Source organism: Molothrus ater, chromosome 2 (assembly GCF_012460135.2).
Source record: "Molothrus ater isolate BHLD 08-10-18 breed brown headed cowbird chromosome 2, BPBGC_Mater_1.1, whole genome shotgun sequence".
In the NCBI taxonomy this organism is placed as follows: Eukaryota; Metazoa; Chordata; class Aves; order Passeriformes; family Icteridae; genus Molothrus; species Molothrus ater.
In genome coordinates this window covers 88,841,342-88,857,424 of record NC_050479.2, presented here as the reverse complement: position 1 = coordinate 88,857,424, position 16,083 = coordinate 88,841,342, and the positions used below count along the sequence as shown (strand labels likewise).

At 51.5% G+C, this 16,083-nt stretch overlaps 2 protein-coding genes and 1 non-coding gene across 9 annotated transcripts; all 3 read left to right on the top strand.

Annotated features, from left to right (window-relative positions):
* The first annotated feature begins 139 nt into the window (after positions 1–139).
* LOC118700042 (U7 small nuclear RNA) lies at positions 140–200 on the top strand. The gene has a single exon (XR_004982177.1). It is a non-coding gene; the product is annotated as a U7 small nuclear RNA (small nuclear RNA).
* A 37-nt stretch (positions 201–237) lies between these two features.
* C2H12orf57 (chromosome 2 C12orf57 homolog) lies at positions 238–1,050 on the top strand. The gene is made up of 3 exons (XM_036404325.2): positions 238–371; positions 478–654; positions 735–1,050. The coding sequence occupies exons 1-3, from the start codon at positions 314–316 to the stop codon at positions 881–883; spliced, it is 384 nt and encodes a 127-aa protein (XP_036260218.1). The 5' UTR covers positions 238–313; the 3' UTR covers positions 884–1,050.
* Positions 1,042–15,840, top strand: PTPN6 (protein tyrosine phosphatase non-receptor type 6). Of its 7 annotated transcripts, none has more exons than XM_054514001.1 (15): positions 1,042–1,108; positions 7,345–7,467; positions 7,783–7,977; positions 10,023–10,242; positions 11,000–11,116; positions 11,289–11,405; positions 11,807–11,903; positions 12,307–12,386; positions 12,492–12,641; positions 12,747–12,878; positions 13,141–13,295; positions 13,595–13,662; positions 14,029–14,180; positions 14,907–15,004; positions 15,112–15,840. In XM_054514001.1, exons 1-15 carry the CDS (start codon positions 1,062–1,064, stop codon positions 15,218–15,220), a joined length of 1,860 nt encoding a protein of 619 aa, XP_054369976.1. In that variant the 5' UTR covers positions 1,042–1,061; the 3' UTR covers positions 15,221–15,840. The 7 variants fall into 7 exon arrangements, with proteins under 7 accessions (XP_054369976.1, XP_054369975.1, XP_036260214.1 ...); XM_054514000.1 differs by having other exon boundaries at positions 1,062–1,183; XM_036404321.2 differs by lacking the exon at positions 1,042–1,108 and adding exons at positions 1,141–1,235; positions 2,312–2,413 and having other exon boundaries at positions 12,492–12,878.
* The last annotated feature ends 243 nt before the right edge of the window (positions 15,841–16,083 follow it).

Genomic DNA, 16,083 nt, shown 5'->3' with positions numbered 1-16,083 from the left:
GTATCGGCTTTGAGCGGGGCAGGCGGGCGGCACCGGGTCGGGGACCCGCAGGGGAAACGGCCCAGGATAAGAACATCCCTCGCCCTCACCTCGGGGTGGGTCGGCCCGGAGGGGGTCCTCGCCCGTGCGCAGTTTCCGGCAGTGATTTCAGCTCTTTTAGAATTTGTCCAGCAGGTTTCCCGCGCCCGCGGGAAGCCGCTCCCACAGGCGGTGCAATGGCAGAACGAGGCGGGGAGGCGCAGGCGCGTTCGGGCCGGGCCGGGCTGCAGCCGGTGCAGATCGGTGTGGGGCCGCGGCAGCCCCGCCGCGCCCCATGGCGGCCTCCGCGCAGCCCCCGGTGCCGCCGGCGCTGAGCGCGGAGCAGGCGAAGGGTGAGTGCGGGCGGGTCCGTGTCCCGGGCGGGCCGGCGGCGGAGGGCCTGTGCCGCGCCGCTGGATACGGGAGGCCGGCGGGCGGCTGAGTGCCCGTATCCCGCAGCCGTGCTGGCGGAGGTGATCAAGGCGTTCGGGGCGCCGGAGAACGCGCAGCGCATGGAGGAGGCTCGGGACAACGCCTGCAATGACATGGGCAAGATGCTGCAGTTCCTGCTGCCCGTGGCCACCCAGATCCAGCAGGACGTGATCAAGGCCTACGGGTTCAGCAGCGACGGCGAAGGTGGGTTGTTTCCCCGCCGGGCAGGATGCTCCGGGCCCGCCGCGGCAGCGGAGCTTCCCGCCCACCCCCTTCCCTTGCAGGCGTCCTGAAATTCGCCCGGCTGATCAAGTCCTACGAGTCGCAGGACCCGGAGATCGCCAGCATGTCCGGCAAGCTCAAGGCCATGTTCCTGCCGCCCATGACGCTGCCGCCGCACGGGGCTGGCACCGGCGGAGTTGCTGCCTCCTGAGCCCGCGGAGCTCTCCCGGTGCTCCGACTGGTGCCGTGCTTCCAAGGTGCAGGTCCTGTCAGCCCTGGGAATGGGGCATTGAACAAGGGAGACGCGGTCCTGGAAGGAATGGGATGCTTCGTGCCCGCTCCTGTGTCTGCTCGTGAATAAAGCGTGTGTTGAAAATGCCCAGTGTTTCATGAATGGCCGTGAGCTCAGCAGTGCTGCTCCCTGGTGCAGAGGCAGGTACAGCAGTGCTCTCTGCATGACACTTGTGACGCTCTTTTGGGAGGCCCAGTATACACCACGTTCTGCAGAAAGGTTTGTGCAGAGCCTCGGTGTGAAGCCCTAGGATCTGGTATCAGAGAGACAGGTATTAAGCACTTTACAAGGGCAAGCATATTCAGACGTGCTGTTTGAAGCATAATGTGTCCCTCAACACGATCTAGTGCTGTTCAGCAAGTGTTGTAAATGCCATTGAGGCCTCTGTCGCAGTAGGGTCAGTGCTAATTTGCTCCTGCCCCCAGTGCCTGTGGCTGCGTTGTTTTGTGGCTGAATGTGCAATCCAGCACATTATCCTTAGTGAAAAAGGCAGCGGAGAGATGCAGCAGGGAGCGGCGGCGCGTGGGAGGGCTGGGCTTGCCCCGTTTGGCTGCAGCCTGGATTACAACAACATAAACAACATAAAAATTTTATCTCACCTTTTTTTTTTTTCGGACTGCAGAGGGATCAACCTAGTGGTGCAGCCTTGCTCCTTTGCAATGTTTTCTTTCCCGTGTCATTCAGAGGGACATCAGGTATGTCTGCTTGTAGCCTCCTGCCCTTTGTCCCTGTTGTCCTTGGAAGAATTGAGGTCCTTGGCGACAGGAACAGGGGAAAAGGGCTGAGAGTGAAGGAGCCCGGCCTGGGAGAGCAGGGAGCTGCAAGCCAGGTGTGAGGGAGCTGCGTCGGGCGTTCTGTGCTCCCAGTTACAAAGCGGGCAGGAATGCAGCCAGCGAGGGCGTGAGCTCAGTGGATGGGAGGCAGGAAGAGCAGTCCGTCCCTTCCGTCTCCATCTACCTCTCCGAGCCTGGCCTTGGCCTTCCCCCACCCCTTTGATTATTCATTAACTGCAGTCCAGGAAGTGCTTTGCAAATGGTGGAAATTAAGCCCGCGGCTTGAGGCCTGAGGTTTGCCTGACCTGGAGCTACCTCCTCCTTATTCCGCCTGGGAGCAGGCGGAGTTCGGAGCTTCGCCTGTGCGGATCGGGCTCAGGTGAGTCACGGGAGGTGCTGCACCCGCAGGCACGGCCAGCTGCTGCTCCAGCGCCCCGGCACTCACCGCCATGAGCATCCAGCCCTGCCGCCAGGGTGCCAGGCCACCTCTGCTCTATCCAGGTCTTTGATCTCCCTCCCAAATCCGTTTCTAGATCCTTTCTTGGTAATTCCAATATTGCTTTATTTTCTTTAGTAGGACCCCCTTGGTTGAGGGCTGTGGTACTTCCTCCACCAGCTCCTGTCAGTCCTCCATCAGTGGGGATCTGAAAGACAAGACCCTGATGCCATCCCGTGGGTGAGTGCTGTGAATGCTAGTTAGGGCAAGAAAACAAGAGTTGTTGGTGAGAAAAATAAAAATAGCAGCAGTAGGAATCAGGCACAGAAGGGAAAAAAAACCCAGTTTCTAATAGGAGCTGCCCATTAGAGGTAGCCAGAGGATTGGAGCTCGCGGTGCTTTACGTTGTTACTGTTGCTCCTTCTTACTTTGATAAGGAGCAATCAGGGTTTGTGATGCCTAGTGTGCTGCAGTTCCTCTGCCACCCTGCAGCTGCAGCATCTCTGAATGGTTTTGCAGAGAGAGATGTCAGCTGCCTGGCCTTTTAAATACTGGTTATTCCTTTATTTGCTGCAATCTTTTCTAGCCCTTTATGGAACAAAAAGTGGGATATACAATCCTCACAGTGAGTCCAAACAGGCACCCTGCTCTGGAAGGGTGTCAGGAAATGGGATTCACACTGGCATTACTCTCTGGTAAGAATTTGGGCAACCACAGTGGTCCCACACTGTTCTAGAGCCTCAAGGCCTGGTGGAGAGCATGTGGCTTTGGCAAGTCACAGGAAGATGGTCCATCAGCCCATCCACAGGCAGCCTTTGCTCTGCACTAATGACTGAACTACAACAGACTTCTGTACAGAACAGCAAAACCTCCTGTCTGAAATCATCTCTGTGCTGAGATTCACAAGAAGAAGATTATTCGCAAAAAGGGCTCCAAATTAGCTCCCCCCAAATGTGAGAGAAGCATGGAACAATAAAGTAGTTATCTGAACAGGAGGGTGCACAGTATAATGGAGAGAGCAATAAATGTGATACTAAAGGAAGTGCCAGCATCTGCTTTTGTAAAGGCAAATATGGTCCTGTAAAACTGGAGGGTCTTGAGGGACTTAGCAAGCTTGTGGATAAGGCAGGTCTGGCCAGTACAGTTTGCTTGGATTTAAAGAACTGGACAAGATTCTTTCATCAAAGTCTTTAAATAAGGCTGAAATTGCAGCATTAAAAAAGAAGATAAAGATTTTCTTGAGTAAAGAAATACTAGAGAATAGTAAATGGAAGGTGGGAATTAACATCCTGTTTTTACAGCAAAGGGAAGTCATCAGTGGTCAGATCACAGGGGCCTTATCTGAAATACAAGCTGTTCAGTGTATTCCCAAGTGACCTGGGAATACTGGTGAGGTGAAAAAATTGGATGATGGTAGAAATTTACCCAGGATAATAGAGTGGGAGTTGACTTGTGAATAATTTCGGAAAGACCTAATGGCATTGAATGAATGGGCAGTAGAACAGCAGATGAAAAAGCTTTTGTAAAACAATGTTCATACAGAAAAATAATACGAAAATTGCATATAAAACAATGACTGTGAGCTAATGGTAACCTCTCTTTGATTATAGAAGTCCATGCAGTTGTTAGCTTAATGCTTGGTTGTAGTGAACATCAGAAATCACCACTGTCCATGACTCACCAACATTTTGAACACCACAGTTCTGTACCCACCTTCACTCTTACCTCCAAATCAAAATGCCAGAATTGGAAATATCTCTGAGAGAGACAGCAAAGGTGGTCAGAGGCGTAGAATAGTTCTGTACAAAAAGAACCCCTTAGTAGGGCTGTAGTCTTCAGCCTGAGGATGGATATGGATGTTTCAGGTCTGTTTCCACAAGTAGCTTGGAGCAGGGGGAGAGAAACAGGAACCACAGACTGATTTTCCTTTCTTTACAACAACCAGGTGCTAAGAAAGAGGCAAGGAGCAGGTTATAAGCAAGTCAAAGGAGGGGGTGTTTCTGTAACTGAGCAATGGAGCTCTTTGCCAAAGGGTGCAAAATTTGTTATGCATTTGACAGCTGACTACAAGTAGCTGCTAACAGAGGCTTAGGAAGTACAAGAGCAAAAGAAACTCTATACACAATCTTTCTCTCTGCTCTTTCTTTAACAACCATTTTGACCTCTGCACTGCCTAGTCCCACCCCTGCTGCCCCAAAACTGGCTCAGTTGGCTCAGGGCCCCGTTTGGCTGAGTCCTGACACCTGCCAGGGTGGAGGTTCGTCTGCTGCATTGGAGACTTGTGGCAAGTGCTGAACCCCCTTGGGGGGGAGCACGTGTGCAGTTTTTCCTGATACCTAATCAGAATTTCCCTTGCTGCAAGTGATGCCTGTTGCCTCTTGTCTTTTGGTTGTGTCCCACAAAAAAGAACCTGACTTATCAGCTCTAAACCCCCACAGCCCCTTTTAGCTAGTCTCAGACAAGTGTTAAATCCCTCCTTAAGCATCTTTTCTTCAAGTTGAATAAACCCAGCTTACTCTCTGCTATGTTCCAGGCTCTTCACTGCATTAGTGGCATTATGCTGGATTCTTTCCAGTTTCTCAGGGCCTTTTTTCTTGCAGCAATCCAGATGTGTGTTTTTTAATTAGCTATTTCATTTACCTTCTGCTGTAAATTTGTTACTGCGCTAGCTGTGGCCTGCTTCCACGAGGGATTTACAAGATGAGGTTCTAACACCTGTGTTGTACTGAAAAACAAACAGTGTAAGAGTAGTCTCTTTGCTGAAATCTCTTGACCTCTTAATTATATTTAAAAAGTGGTTTAGTGGCTCAATTACAGTCTTATTATATTTAGTGGCTCAGCTGTTCCATGCTGCAGCCATTTGGGAGAGCAGCCTTGAAGATACAGACTGATGGCTTCTCTGTGATGACGTTTCCCTCCCTTACTGGTAGTTTTTAATTGGATGGCCCAGATCATGGACACCAGGGTGGCTGCATGCATCCACTCCTTTCCTAAAATGAAAGCAAGCAGAAGCATAAACTCATCCTGTAAATTATGTGATACGGGATTTTTGTCCACGAAAATACTGTCAGGAGATTACACTGCATCCTGTGGCTTGTCCTTCTGGAGGATACTGAGTTACATGGGACAAGTGCTCTCTCACCCTTTCTTATTCTGGTCTGGGCTCTTTGCTACCTTGTTCTTTCCCTGTTCCCCTGTGTCCAGCTAATGTTCAGTTCCTCAGACAGATTTTCTCCTTCAGTGTAGGGTGCAGGGATGCCTCAGTTTTGGTTTTCGTCTGCCTTGGCTTCATATTGATTCAGCATACTCTAATATGCTTTTGATATCAGGAATTATTTTTTGGGACTTCTCCCTGGAAGTTCCTGCCTTTTCTCCCTTGGCAATAAACAACACTTGTTTCCTGTTCCTGCTAGACTGATTTAGGTGCTGCCTTTCTGGTGCAACTTCTACAACTTTGTGCGGAAGTTGTTCCCTTGAGTTGCTCCCATGCATTTAAAATCTCCTCGGTTTTTAATATCAGTTCTAAGTCAGTACCTCTGGCTGCCTGCAGCTCACCACACCCCAGCTCACCATGTGCATGAAACCAGAAGCATTTCTAAGGAAGCTGCTGGAGGTGCCTGGGTTGCCTTTCTAGCAATGAAGTTTAGCTTCCCACTCGTCTCTCCTGTACTTCCCTTTGTTGCTGGTTTCTGTCTTGGCCACGAGTTTTTGTCTAAGACTTAGCTAGCAGCCTGTTCATCTTTTTGCAGGATTTCCCGGCCTGGTGGTATGTGGGGAAGTCTGCAGCTGCTGCTGCTGCTTGAAATGAGCAAGGCTCTTGCTGTTGCTGCTGCCCACACCGCACAGGGTAGTTGAGATGGCCCCAGGGAAAAGCCAGGCTCCTTTGCCAGCTGGATTGCACTCTTAGGCCACGGCTTAGCTCCCATTTTTTCACCAGACCTGCAGACCTTGAAGCCAGTGTTGTGGGCAGGACAGTCATGGGCCACAGCTGGAAGCAGCCAGGTGACTGGAATGGTTTTCCTTCTTTTTGTACCTGGTTGTCCAGGTTGTCAGCTTTGGCCTCAGTGTGGGGTGCTGGGATTTTGAAGGTCTTCGGCTCAGCTCCCTCAGTGCTGTGTGGGCTCCCTGTAGCTGTTTGTCCTGGTCTCTGCCTTGTTCCTGAGCAGCTTCACCACCTTCTCCCAACCTCCCCATCCCTTTTGAGCTACCACTGCCCGTGTCAGTCCCATCCCGTGGCAGGCTGGTTTCAGGCAGGCACTGCTGTGCTCTGAGCACTAGCCTGGACCTTGAAGTCTGCAGCTCTGGATTCACACGGATTCCCCCCTGTGCCTGTACAGAGCATGTAGGACATTTGGGACCATTTGTGTTGCTCATTGGCCTTTTGGAGGAAAAGGGGAGCAGAGGACGAACAGAACTGAGTTTTGTGAACACAGCCAGAACCCAAAATGCATGTGAAGAGTCAGCCCTTGGGTGCTAAAGACAGGGACCCAAAAATAATAGGGGCTATGGGGAGGAAAGACACAAAAGGAGAAGCAGAAGTGTATGCAAAGCAGCTTGCGGCTGTGGAGTGGATGGCTCAGAGCGCTTCCTGTTCCCGGAGCCGTGCGTGCACCGCTGTGTTCGGGCTCGCGCCTGCCCGTGCCCAGCAGCGCTGCACAGCAGGCCAGGGATCAAGGCACCTGTGCAGGGAGAGGTGCATGGAGAGGGCCTGAATGGACTGACAGTCAGCTCCTGGAGAGATACATGGCCAGCTCACAAGAGGCGCAGGAGCAGCTTGGTGTTGGGTGCCCCAGCACAGACCTCCGAGTTCCCTTTCCCTTCCAGCGCAAACTGATTTTTCCTCTGTGTTTTTTGGGTTGCTTTGGTGGCAGCCACTTGGCCGCCTCTGCTTTCTCCCTCCGCAATGGTGAGGTAAGAGGGTCTGAGAGGTCTGTGTGTGTGAGGAATGGGACCAGGGAAGTGGAATGGATGAGGGCAGGGATGGTCCTGGAAGCCATATCTCTCATGGGAACCATCCATAGGCTGGGGGAGGCATCAGGCAGGAAGGGATGCTGCTGCTGCTGGTTTTCACCTAGGGATGCTGACCGGGGACCATTCTGCACCCTACAGATCTCCACAATAGTGCCTGGCCTTTTTTATTCACTTGGTCTTGCTGTTATTTTCCCTGCTAGGTGGTTTCACCGTGACCTGAGTGGGCTGGAAGCTGAAGCCTTACTGAAGGGACGAGGTGTCCATGGGAGCTTCCTGGCCAGACCCAGTCGGAGGAATCAGGGGGATTTTTCCCTTTCAGTCCGGTCAGTAACTTGGACCCCAGCTTCTGTCTTTGCAGTGTTACATACACAGGTTGCCCAGATCCTCACATGTCCTCTGGCATCTTCTTCATCCTGTCTCTATTCCTTTGAGTTCTTCTCAAAGAACTCAAGCTGTAAAATGACCTCAGCTTCCCAGTGTCTTCTAGAGCCTCCCTCAAGTTGTCCAGAGCTTCTCTTTCCAGTCATCTCCATTCACAGAGATAGTTTGCTCTAGTTCCATGGTGGGAGGTAGTGCAGGACACCTTCCTGCCCCTTTCCCAACCATCTCATTGGACTGCCTTGTGTTTTATTCCACAGGGTTGGTGATCAGGTAACCCACATCCGCATCCAGAATACTGGGGATTTCTATGACCTGTATGGAGGGGAGAAGTTTGCCACCTTGTCAGAATTGGTGGAGTACTACACACAGCAACAGGGCTCGCTGCAGGACAAAGATGGAACCATCATCGACTTGAGATACCCGCTCAACTGTTCTGACCCCACGACAGAGAGGTACAGGGACAGCACGGAGCTGCTGTGTCTGTGATTAAACGTTTCATGGCCTCTTTCTGTCCTGCCGGCATCCCCAGAGCAAATCCTGCCTCCTGCCTTTCTTAACCTCCTCTGTGTCCATGGGGGCAGCATCCCCAGGAATAGCTGCATGTACCTTGATCCATCACAGCAGACCTAGTAGGGATCTATTTTTACTTCTGGTTTCCGGTTGCCTTTGCTATTTTTATGCTGTTTTTGAAAGAAAAGGTTGCGGTGTCCGCTGTGGATCTGCAGTGGTCTGTGGAGGGACACGTTGTGTGGAAGCCCTCAGTCGTGCCCCAAACCTCCCTGGTTATTCTAGGCCTGGGTGACTCACGTAGCTGCGAGCAGGGCCATATTCCCCTGCTATTCCTGGCCTGCTTAGTCTCCTTCCTGTCCCGCTTTGCATGTGTCTCTGACACCAAGTTCCTAAATCAAATCAGGTGGCTTTGCCCTTGTGTTTTGCTTTCAGGCCCTTTGATGCAGCTCAGGGGAGCTGTCATGCCCTGCTCTGGGGTGACAAGTCCTTCCTCCACTGGTCCTCCTTGGGCACCTGGAGAGGTAGCAAGCAGAGAGGCCCAGGGCTGAAACACCGGGGTACACCCCAGCTTGCTCTGGGTCAGGCTGCAGAGGGGCAGGTCTGCTGCTGGCTGTCCTCTCCAGTCAAGGCCATTGCTTCGTGGCCCTGCAGTTTCCTCCCTTCCTCCTGCGGTTGGAAACTTACCCCCTCCCCCCTCGGGCTCTTACGAAAGCTCCTCTCACTCTCTCCCCAAGTGATTTTCCGTCACGTGGCTGGGCTTTGCTGGGGGAGGGAGGAATGGGACCCATTAACCCCCTCCTCCCTGTGGGGAGGGGAGGCTGGGAGACCTCTTTGATGGGCTGGAGGGGCCAACTGATCCCAAGGTGGCACCTGAGCACATGGTGGCTGAACAGTTCTCTGAGAGGAGGTTCAGAAATTAATGACAGCTGTGTAGTGAGTGTCACCAGCTGCTTCTTGCAGTGCATGAGGTGAGGGTCAGCAAAAGTTACTTGCTGAGCCCAGTAATAACTGTGTGAACCTCCTGCTGTACGTGGAGCAACCCCTTGCTCTGACCAGATGCAGAGGAGAATGAATAAATGCCCCAGCTGCCTCTGTGACTGGACTGTGGCCTCCTGAACTCCATCTCAGTTCATGGGAACAAATAGCCCCCTAACAATGTGAAGTTCACCAGGCCAGGCCTTCCCTGTTAGCTGCTCCATGGAAGTAAATCCATTCCCACATCCCCATGGTGAGGTAGGGAACACCTTTGTCAAATGGGGATGCTCCTGACCTTGTGCTAGGAGGAGAGGAGCTGCTGAGTGTTTGTATTGAGGACAGGAATGTGCACATGGATCAGCTCCTGGTGCTCACTCCCATGGCCAGGGTGATTGCTGCAGTGTGATGTGCTCAGAGAATGGGAATTATCCTTTGAGTGAAGAGGTGACTGAGTTTCAGAAAGATGAGTTGCTGGAATGGTTCTTTAATGGATCCGATCTCAGCACAACCATCTGGGTGCTGCTAAATCTGATGGGAGAGTTTCTGACTCAGTGGGGGCTTATTTTTGTTTCCCTGGTGTTTGAGTTTCCAGAGCCCCTTGCAGCAGTAAGGCAAGAGTCCCAATAATACTGTGAGGTGCTGAAAGACACAGACTGCCCTCTCCCAGGCAGAAAGTATCACTTACCTGTGCTTTTGTGTGTGTCACACAACAGGTCACGCTTGGTGCTTTCCCACTGTGTCCTCCAGTACCAGCCTTCTGCTCCCTAGGTCCCTTCTGTCTCCACCTCATCCCTTGCACTTTCCTCCTCTGCCCGGCTCTCCACCTTCTGTCTCATCTGCTTTTCCCAAGATCCTGCTCCTCCTTCCTTCTCTCATTCCTTCCTCTCTGTCTTCCCCTTCCTTTCTTCCTCCCTCACCCTTCCCCAGTGCTGCTGTTTTTCACTCATCAGCCCAAGGGCATCCACTTCCCGCATCTCCACCTCGTTTTTAACCCTCTCTTGTTTTTCCTTAGGTGGTACCATGGGCATCTGTCAGGCCCTGCGGCTGAGTCCCTGCTCCAGGCCAAAGCTACCCCTTGGACCTTCTTGGTGCGGGAGAGCCTCAGCAAACCTGGGGACTTTGTCTTGTCTGTCCTCACTGACCAGCCTAAACCTGGCTCTGATGCTGCAGCCGGGGCAGCTGGTGCCTCTGGGGCGCGGCTCAAAGTCACACACATCAAGATCATGTGTGAGGTGAGCAGTGGGAGGGCAGGAGGAGAGGCAGTGGTCTGATGGATGATACCAAAATGGCAGTGACAATTTCTCCTGTTTCTTTCATGTGGGATGATGAGATTCCATGGAGAGAAGGCAACTGGCCTTAAATGGGATTGGCAGGCAATACACCTCCTCTGGGCTTTGATCCACTGACAGCACAGTGCCATGAACTCCATGTGCTCAGGACAAATTCTCTGACCGCCCTGCCAGAGGAAGTGCTTTCCTAGATGATGCAGGGTGGTGCCTATGGATCTGCACCCCACCATTGCCTTTTTCCTGCCTTTCACCAGCTTTATTCATGAGACAGGTGGAGAGAGTGGGGGCTGTGCAGCCTGGAGAAAGCTCTGGGGAGATCTTACAGCACCTTCCAGTACCTAAAGGAGGCTCATGGGAAAGCTGGAGAGGGACTTTTTACAAGGGCATGGAGTGATGGAGCAAGGGGAATGCCTTCAAACTGAAATAGGGCAGGTTTAGATGGAATAATAGGAAAAAATACTGTGAGGTTGTTGAGGCACTGGCTCAGGTTTCCCAGAGAAACTGTGGATGCCCCATTCTTGGAAGTGTTTGAGGTGAGGCTGGAGGGGGCTCTAGGCAACCTAGTCTAGTGGATGGTGTCCCTGCCCATGGCAGGGGGTTTGGAATTAGCTGCCCTTTGTGATGCCTTCCAACCCAAACTATTCCAGGATTCTGTTATGAGTGTTATGAGTGAGACATTACACATTTTTCCTCTGTTTAGAATGGACGCTACACAATTGGAGGGGCTGAGATGTTTGACAGCTTGACAGATCTGGTGGAGCACTTCAAGAAGATTGGAATTGAGGAGATGTCTGGTTCCTGTGTGTACCTGAAGCAGGTAAGTCCAGTTTCCTGGTTTTTAGACACCCTTTGAGGGGACAGATTTGTTGTTTTTTTTTCTGCTTTATGTCCCTTTCCTTCTTTTTTCCATGGTGCACAGAGGACACTTTGCTCTCCAGCATATCTCTCTCTCTCTCTCTCTCTCACCTATTGTGTTTCCCCTCCCTCAGCCCTACTATGCTACGAGGGTGAATGCTGCTGACATTGAGAACAGAGTGCACGAACTGAACAAGAAGACAAGTCTGTCTGAGGAGACGTCCAAGGCTGGATTCTGGGAGGAATTTGATGTAAGAAACTGTTGGGGGACATTATTTGGCTTTTTGGGAATTCTGCATGCACCACCTCATTCTCCATCCTCAACTTCTTCCTGTACACAAATTTCTCATGTCTTGTCAATTTATTTCTGAAAGAAGTGTCTGTTTGGAATCAGTTCCCTTGGGGAATGAGTCTCATCTTTAAGTGAACCCAGTGATGCAGAAATGTGTTTTTTTATGGCTGGGAGAGTGAGTCACCAAGACAGTAAGGGCACAAGCCTTAGACTTCTCAAGTCTAGGTTTGGTTTTCACTTCTCTGCTCCTCCACAGCGTGCCCATGTGTCATCAGAGCCACCACCACTGTGCCTCCTAGTGCCCACCTCCCCTGTCATACATTGTGACCTTGCCATGACTGTTCTTTCTTCTGCTCTCAGAGCCTGCAAAAACAGGAAGCCAAGCACCTGTTTGACCGTCATGAGGGCCAGAGACCTGAAAATAAGAGCAAGAACCGATACAAGAACATATTGCCCTGTGAGTCTTGCTTCTCCACTATAAAAAAAGAAACCCAAATGGACAGACAGGCAATGAAGAGCTGTCCAAGTCTTCCCTCCCTCCAAGCCATCCCTGTCCTCCAGAGCAGGTTACAAGGTGTATGGCACTGAGGATTTAAGAGCTGATGTGGAAGGTCACAGCCTCTTCCTGTCCTTGAAGGATGGAGGGAGGGTTGCATCAGACTCATTAGCTTCTGTGGTCCATCACAGAAGCAGAGAGATGGGAAGATGGAGTGAGATTGGTCTGAACCCAGAGGGGGAGAGCTGAGGATATGGGGCATCCCTGGGAATCATGACTGAGGTGGCACAGGGCAGTGAGGAGCTCTGTGTGGCTGTGCATGGAGTATCTCATTGCACTGTTCATTCTTTCACTGCACCCCCAGTTGATCACTCCAGAGTCATCCTCCAGGGAAGGGACCCAAACATACCTGGATCTGACTACATCAATGCCAACTATGTCAAGGTGAGATTCTTGAAAGACAGCTGTGTGCCTGTCCAGAACAGTGCCAAAGCAGGGCCAGGTCTGCTGCTCCTGCAGCCCTCCTGACCCTCCCCTGTCTGCACTCAGAACACCCTGATCAGCCCAGATGAGTGCACCAAGACCTACATTGCCAGCCAGGGCTGCCTGGATGCCACAGTCAATGACTTGTGGCAAATGGTGTGGCAGGAGAACACACGCATTATCGTGATGACAACACGGGAGGTGGAAAAAGGCCGGGTAAGTAGCAGTCTGGAGGTCTCTCTTCCCTTTCAACCATTGCTCTGCTTTTTCTCTCTCTCCTGCCTTCTGCCCATCCTCACCCTGCCCTCTCTGCCCACACAGAACAAATGTGTGCCTTACTGGCCAGAGCTGGGCAGCACCAAGGAGTACGGTCCCTACCTTGTGCAGAACGCTGGGGAGCACGACGCGCTGGAGTACAAACTGCGGCACCTCTGCGTGTGCCCGAAGGATAACGTGAGTGTCTGACCAAGGGCTGCCTTCCAAGCCACCAAACACCTCAGCCTGGGAACTGCTGGGTGCTGTGATGATGCTGCTGTTTCAGCCTTCTTGGGCCTGGGGTTCCCTCCTGGTTTGGGCTGAAATCACACTGGTGGGATCACCAAGAAGTGGGCAGGAGACAGATTCTCTCTGGCTCCAGACTCACCTCTCCCTGGGACAGAGGCCAGGGACAGGACTGGGTTGCAGTTTTACCAGTGGGGTGCTTTGCTCTTCTCAGGGCAAGGCTGTGCGTGAGATCTGGCAATACCAGTACCTGAGCTGGCCTGACCATGGTGTACCCAGTGAGCCGGGAGGAGTGCTCAGCTTCCTCGACCAGATAAACCAGAAGCAAGAGAGCATCCCCAACGCAGGGCCTATTCTGGTACACTGCAGGTTGGTACAGAGGCTGGAGTTTGAAGCATTCTCCATTGCTTATCTGGGGTGAGATGCAGAAGGTCTGTCCTGTTGCTTCCAGCTGTACCACAGGACATGTGAGTGAAGCATGTGCCAGTCCCAATATTTGCTTTTTTCTTCTTCAATGCCCCCACACCAAACTCTCTACCTGTTGAACATGTGACTCTTTTGTGGAATTGCTGAACAGCTGCTACAAGAGGCACATCCTTCCCCAGAAGCAGCTGCATTTTGTTTCAGGAGCTGTCTTGCTCTGACCTCTGCTTGTCCTCTCCTTGCAGTGCTGGGATTGGCCGCACTGGGACTATCATCGTCATTGATATGATAGTGGAAACAATCTCCACCAAGGGTAAGAGGACTCAAAATGAACTGGGCTACCCAGTAGGGTTTTGCCTTTGAATTCAGCTGCAGAGGGATGAAAACTATCAGCTGTCAGTGGGAGAAGATCCTGCCATAGCCCTAAGAAAGTTGTTCTGCTGGATCTCTGTACCATATCCGCTTACGGCTTCAGCCTTCCCTGAGCTTTGGCTTTTCATCCAAAGCCAGACTTCAAAGGTACTGAGCAGGGGGAGAGCTGGGAGGTCCATACAGGAATAAAGAGCATGGAAGGAGTGGAAACTTCTTGACTGTCCTCTGCTGTGGCTGCTTTTGGTAGAGAACTGGGAGAGGGGGCAGTGAATATGTGTCCATAAGCTTTTCTGGTGCTCCTTGCTAGGGCTGGACTGCGACATTGACATCCAGAAGACCATCCAGATGGTGAGGGCCCAGCGATCTGGGATGGTGCAGACAGAGGCCCAGTACAAGTTCATCTACATGGCCATCTGCCAGTTCATAGAGGCAACCAAGAAAAAGCTGGAAGTTATCCAGGTGAGAGAAAAGGGGCTCTGCCGCCCTGTGAGCCTAAGCCCTGCATGCTGCTGGCTCTGAGCTCAAGTGCTCTGTTTCAGAAGCTTTAAGCTAACACTGAGACCTACACAGACTACAATGGTGCAGTAAGAGCTGTGTCCCTGTTCCTCTCTTCTAAGGCTTTTAAATTCAGGGGACAAGTTCGTTAGCAGTTCAAGTACCAATCCTTCCTGAACTTCTAGACAGCAGTTAAATTTTAATGCGGTTACTTTAACTATGTTCTGAATAATATCACCAAGTGCTGTTTTGTTACAAACTTAGTTTTTAGGCCAAGCAAAGACCTTCCTTGCCTCTTCTTTCCTCTTTGTCTTTCACATCCTAGTTTTGCAGCTGCAAAATCTTTTCCTGCTATTTGATAAATGGTGTATTTTCTCTTTCCGTGTAGCTTCTGGCAGCATGCTGTAGTTCCTGCTGTTTCAATATTCTTTAGCAGAAATTTGGGACTTTTAGGCGTTCTAGTGCCTCCAGAGATTTGTTCCCCACTGTTGCCTCCTGTACAAGACTGCATTTGCACCTGCTGCTCACCTCTGGCAGTGGCAGTGTGATGAGCCCAGGCACTTCAACAATCCACCAACTTCCACTGAGATCCTGGCACAAAGTGGACTTTAACAGCCAGAACTCTTCCATTGTGGCTCAGGTGCATCTCCCAGACCACACTCTTCTAAGCCTGTTTTTCCTCTCCTGCAGTCTCGGAAAGGCAAGCCAAACGAGTGTGAGTATGGGAACATCGCCTACCCCCCTGCAGTGAGGAATGCACACCCCAAGGTTTCCCGAAAACCCTCCAAGTAAGAGCTCACCCAAAGAAGAGACCCAGCTCTGCCTGCCCCTGGCAAGTCTGCCTGCTGGCTTGGCTGGCTTTTTACTCTTCCTCACTTTTTCCCTGGTCTTACAGGCAGAAAGAGGAGTCAACAGTGTATGAGAACTTGGGGAAAAAGGAGGAGAAGGTGCGGAAACAACGCTCCTCAGAGAAGAAGCTGAAAGGCTCACTAAAGAAAAAATAATCATACGTTGCAGGTAGCCCCATGGGGGTTTGAACCTGGGCTGCAGGACTGGAGCTCACATCCCAGCTGGCCTGTCTTGCATTCCTTGCTCTTGGACTGGAACAAAGCCTTTCCCTTCTCTCCTGTGCCAGCTTTCAGTGCTGTGACCCATGGAGTCAGTAACTCAGCTGACTGACTCCATGGTCCCTTGCCTGTGCAGGCCAGCAAAGTACTGCCCCCTCATCATCCATTAGCAGGAAAAGGTCACACCCCTCCTTCCCTTGCTCCCTGAGCACCAGGCCCAAACCCACCTTTGCTGTGTCAGCTTCAGAGGAATTCTCAGCCAAGAGCTAAGGAAGGTCAGTCCAGGAGCTACGTCTCTGCCCACTGCTGTGAGTTAGAGTTTATCTTGTTTGTGTTCCCTGAAGCCTCAGCTTTTCAAGTATGGAAGTTTTGGCCTGTTTCAGCTCAGCTCCTCTGCAATTCAACAGGAGACTTCCTCCTTCCTTAATACCAACATTCTGCCCCTCTTATCCTTTTGCTATCCCATCCTTCACCTCGATGCTGTAAATATACCAGAATTTGATGTGATGGCCATGTTTTCTTTTTTGTTTGTAAATAAACTTGTGTTTGTTTGGCTACCAGGTCCCAAAAGGTGTTCTTCTCCGAGTATTAGCTGTACTCCTGATTTCACCTGCAGATCTGAAAAGACTCACAAGGATGGCTTCAGCTTAGTTTTCTTGATTTCCTGTTGCCTTCAGGCTTTTGAACAGAAGCTGTGACCAATTATGGTGGCCTCTTGCTGTGTGAGGCTCAAGTGTTGGTGGTCAGCAGGGAAGCCTGAGCATGGAAAGTCAGGTGTGACAAACCCTGACACAGCTTTT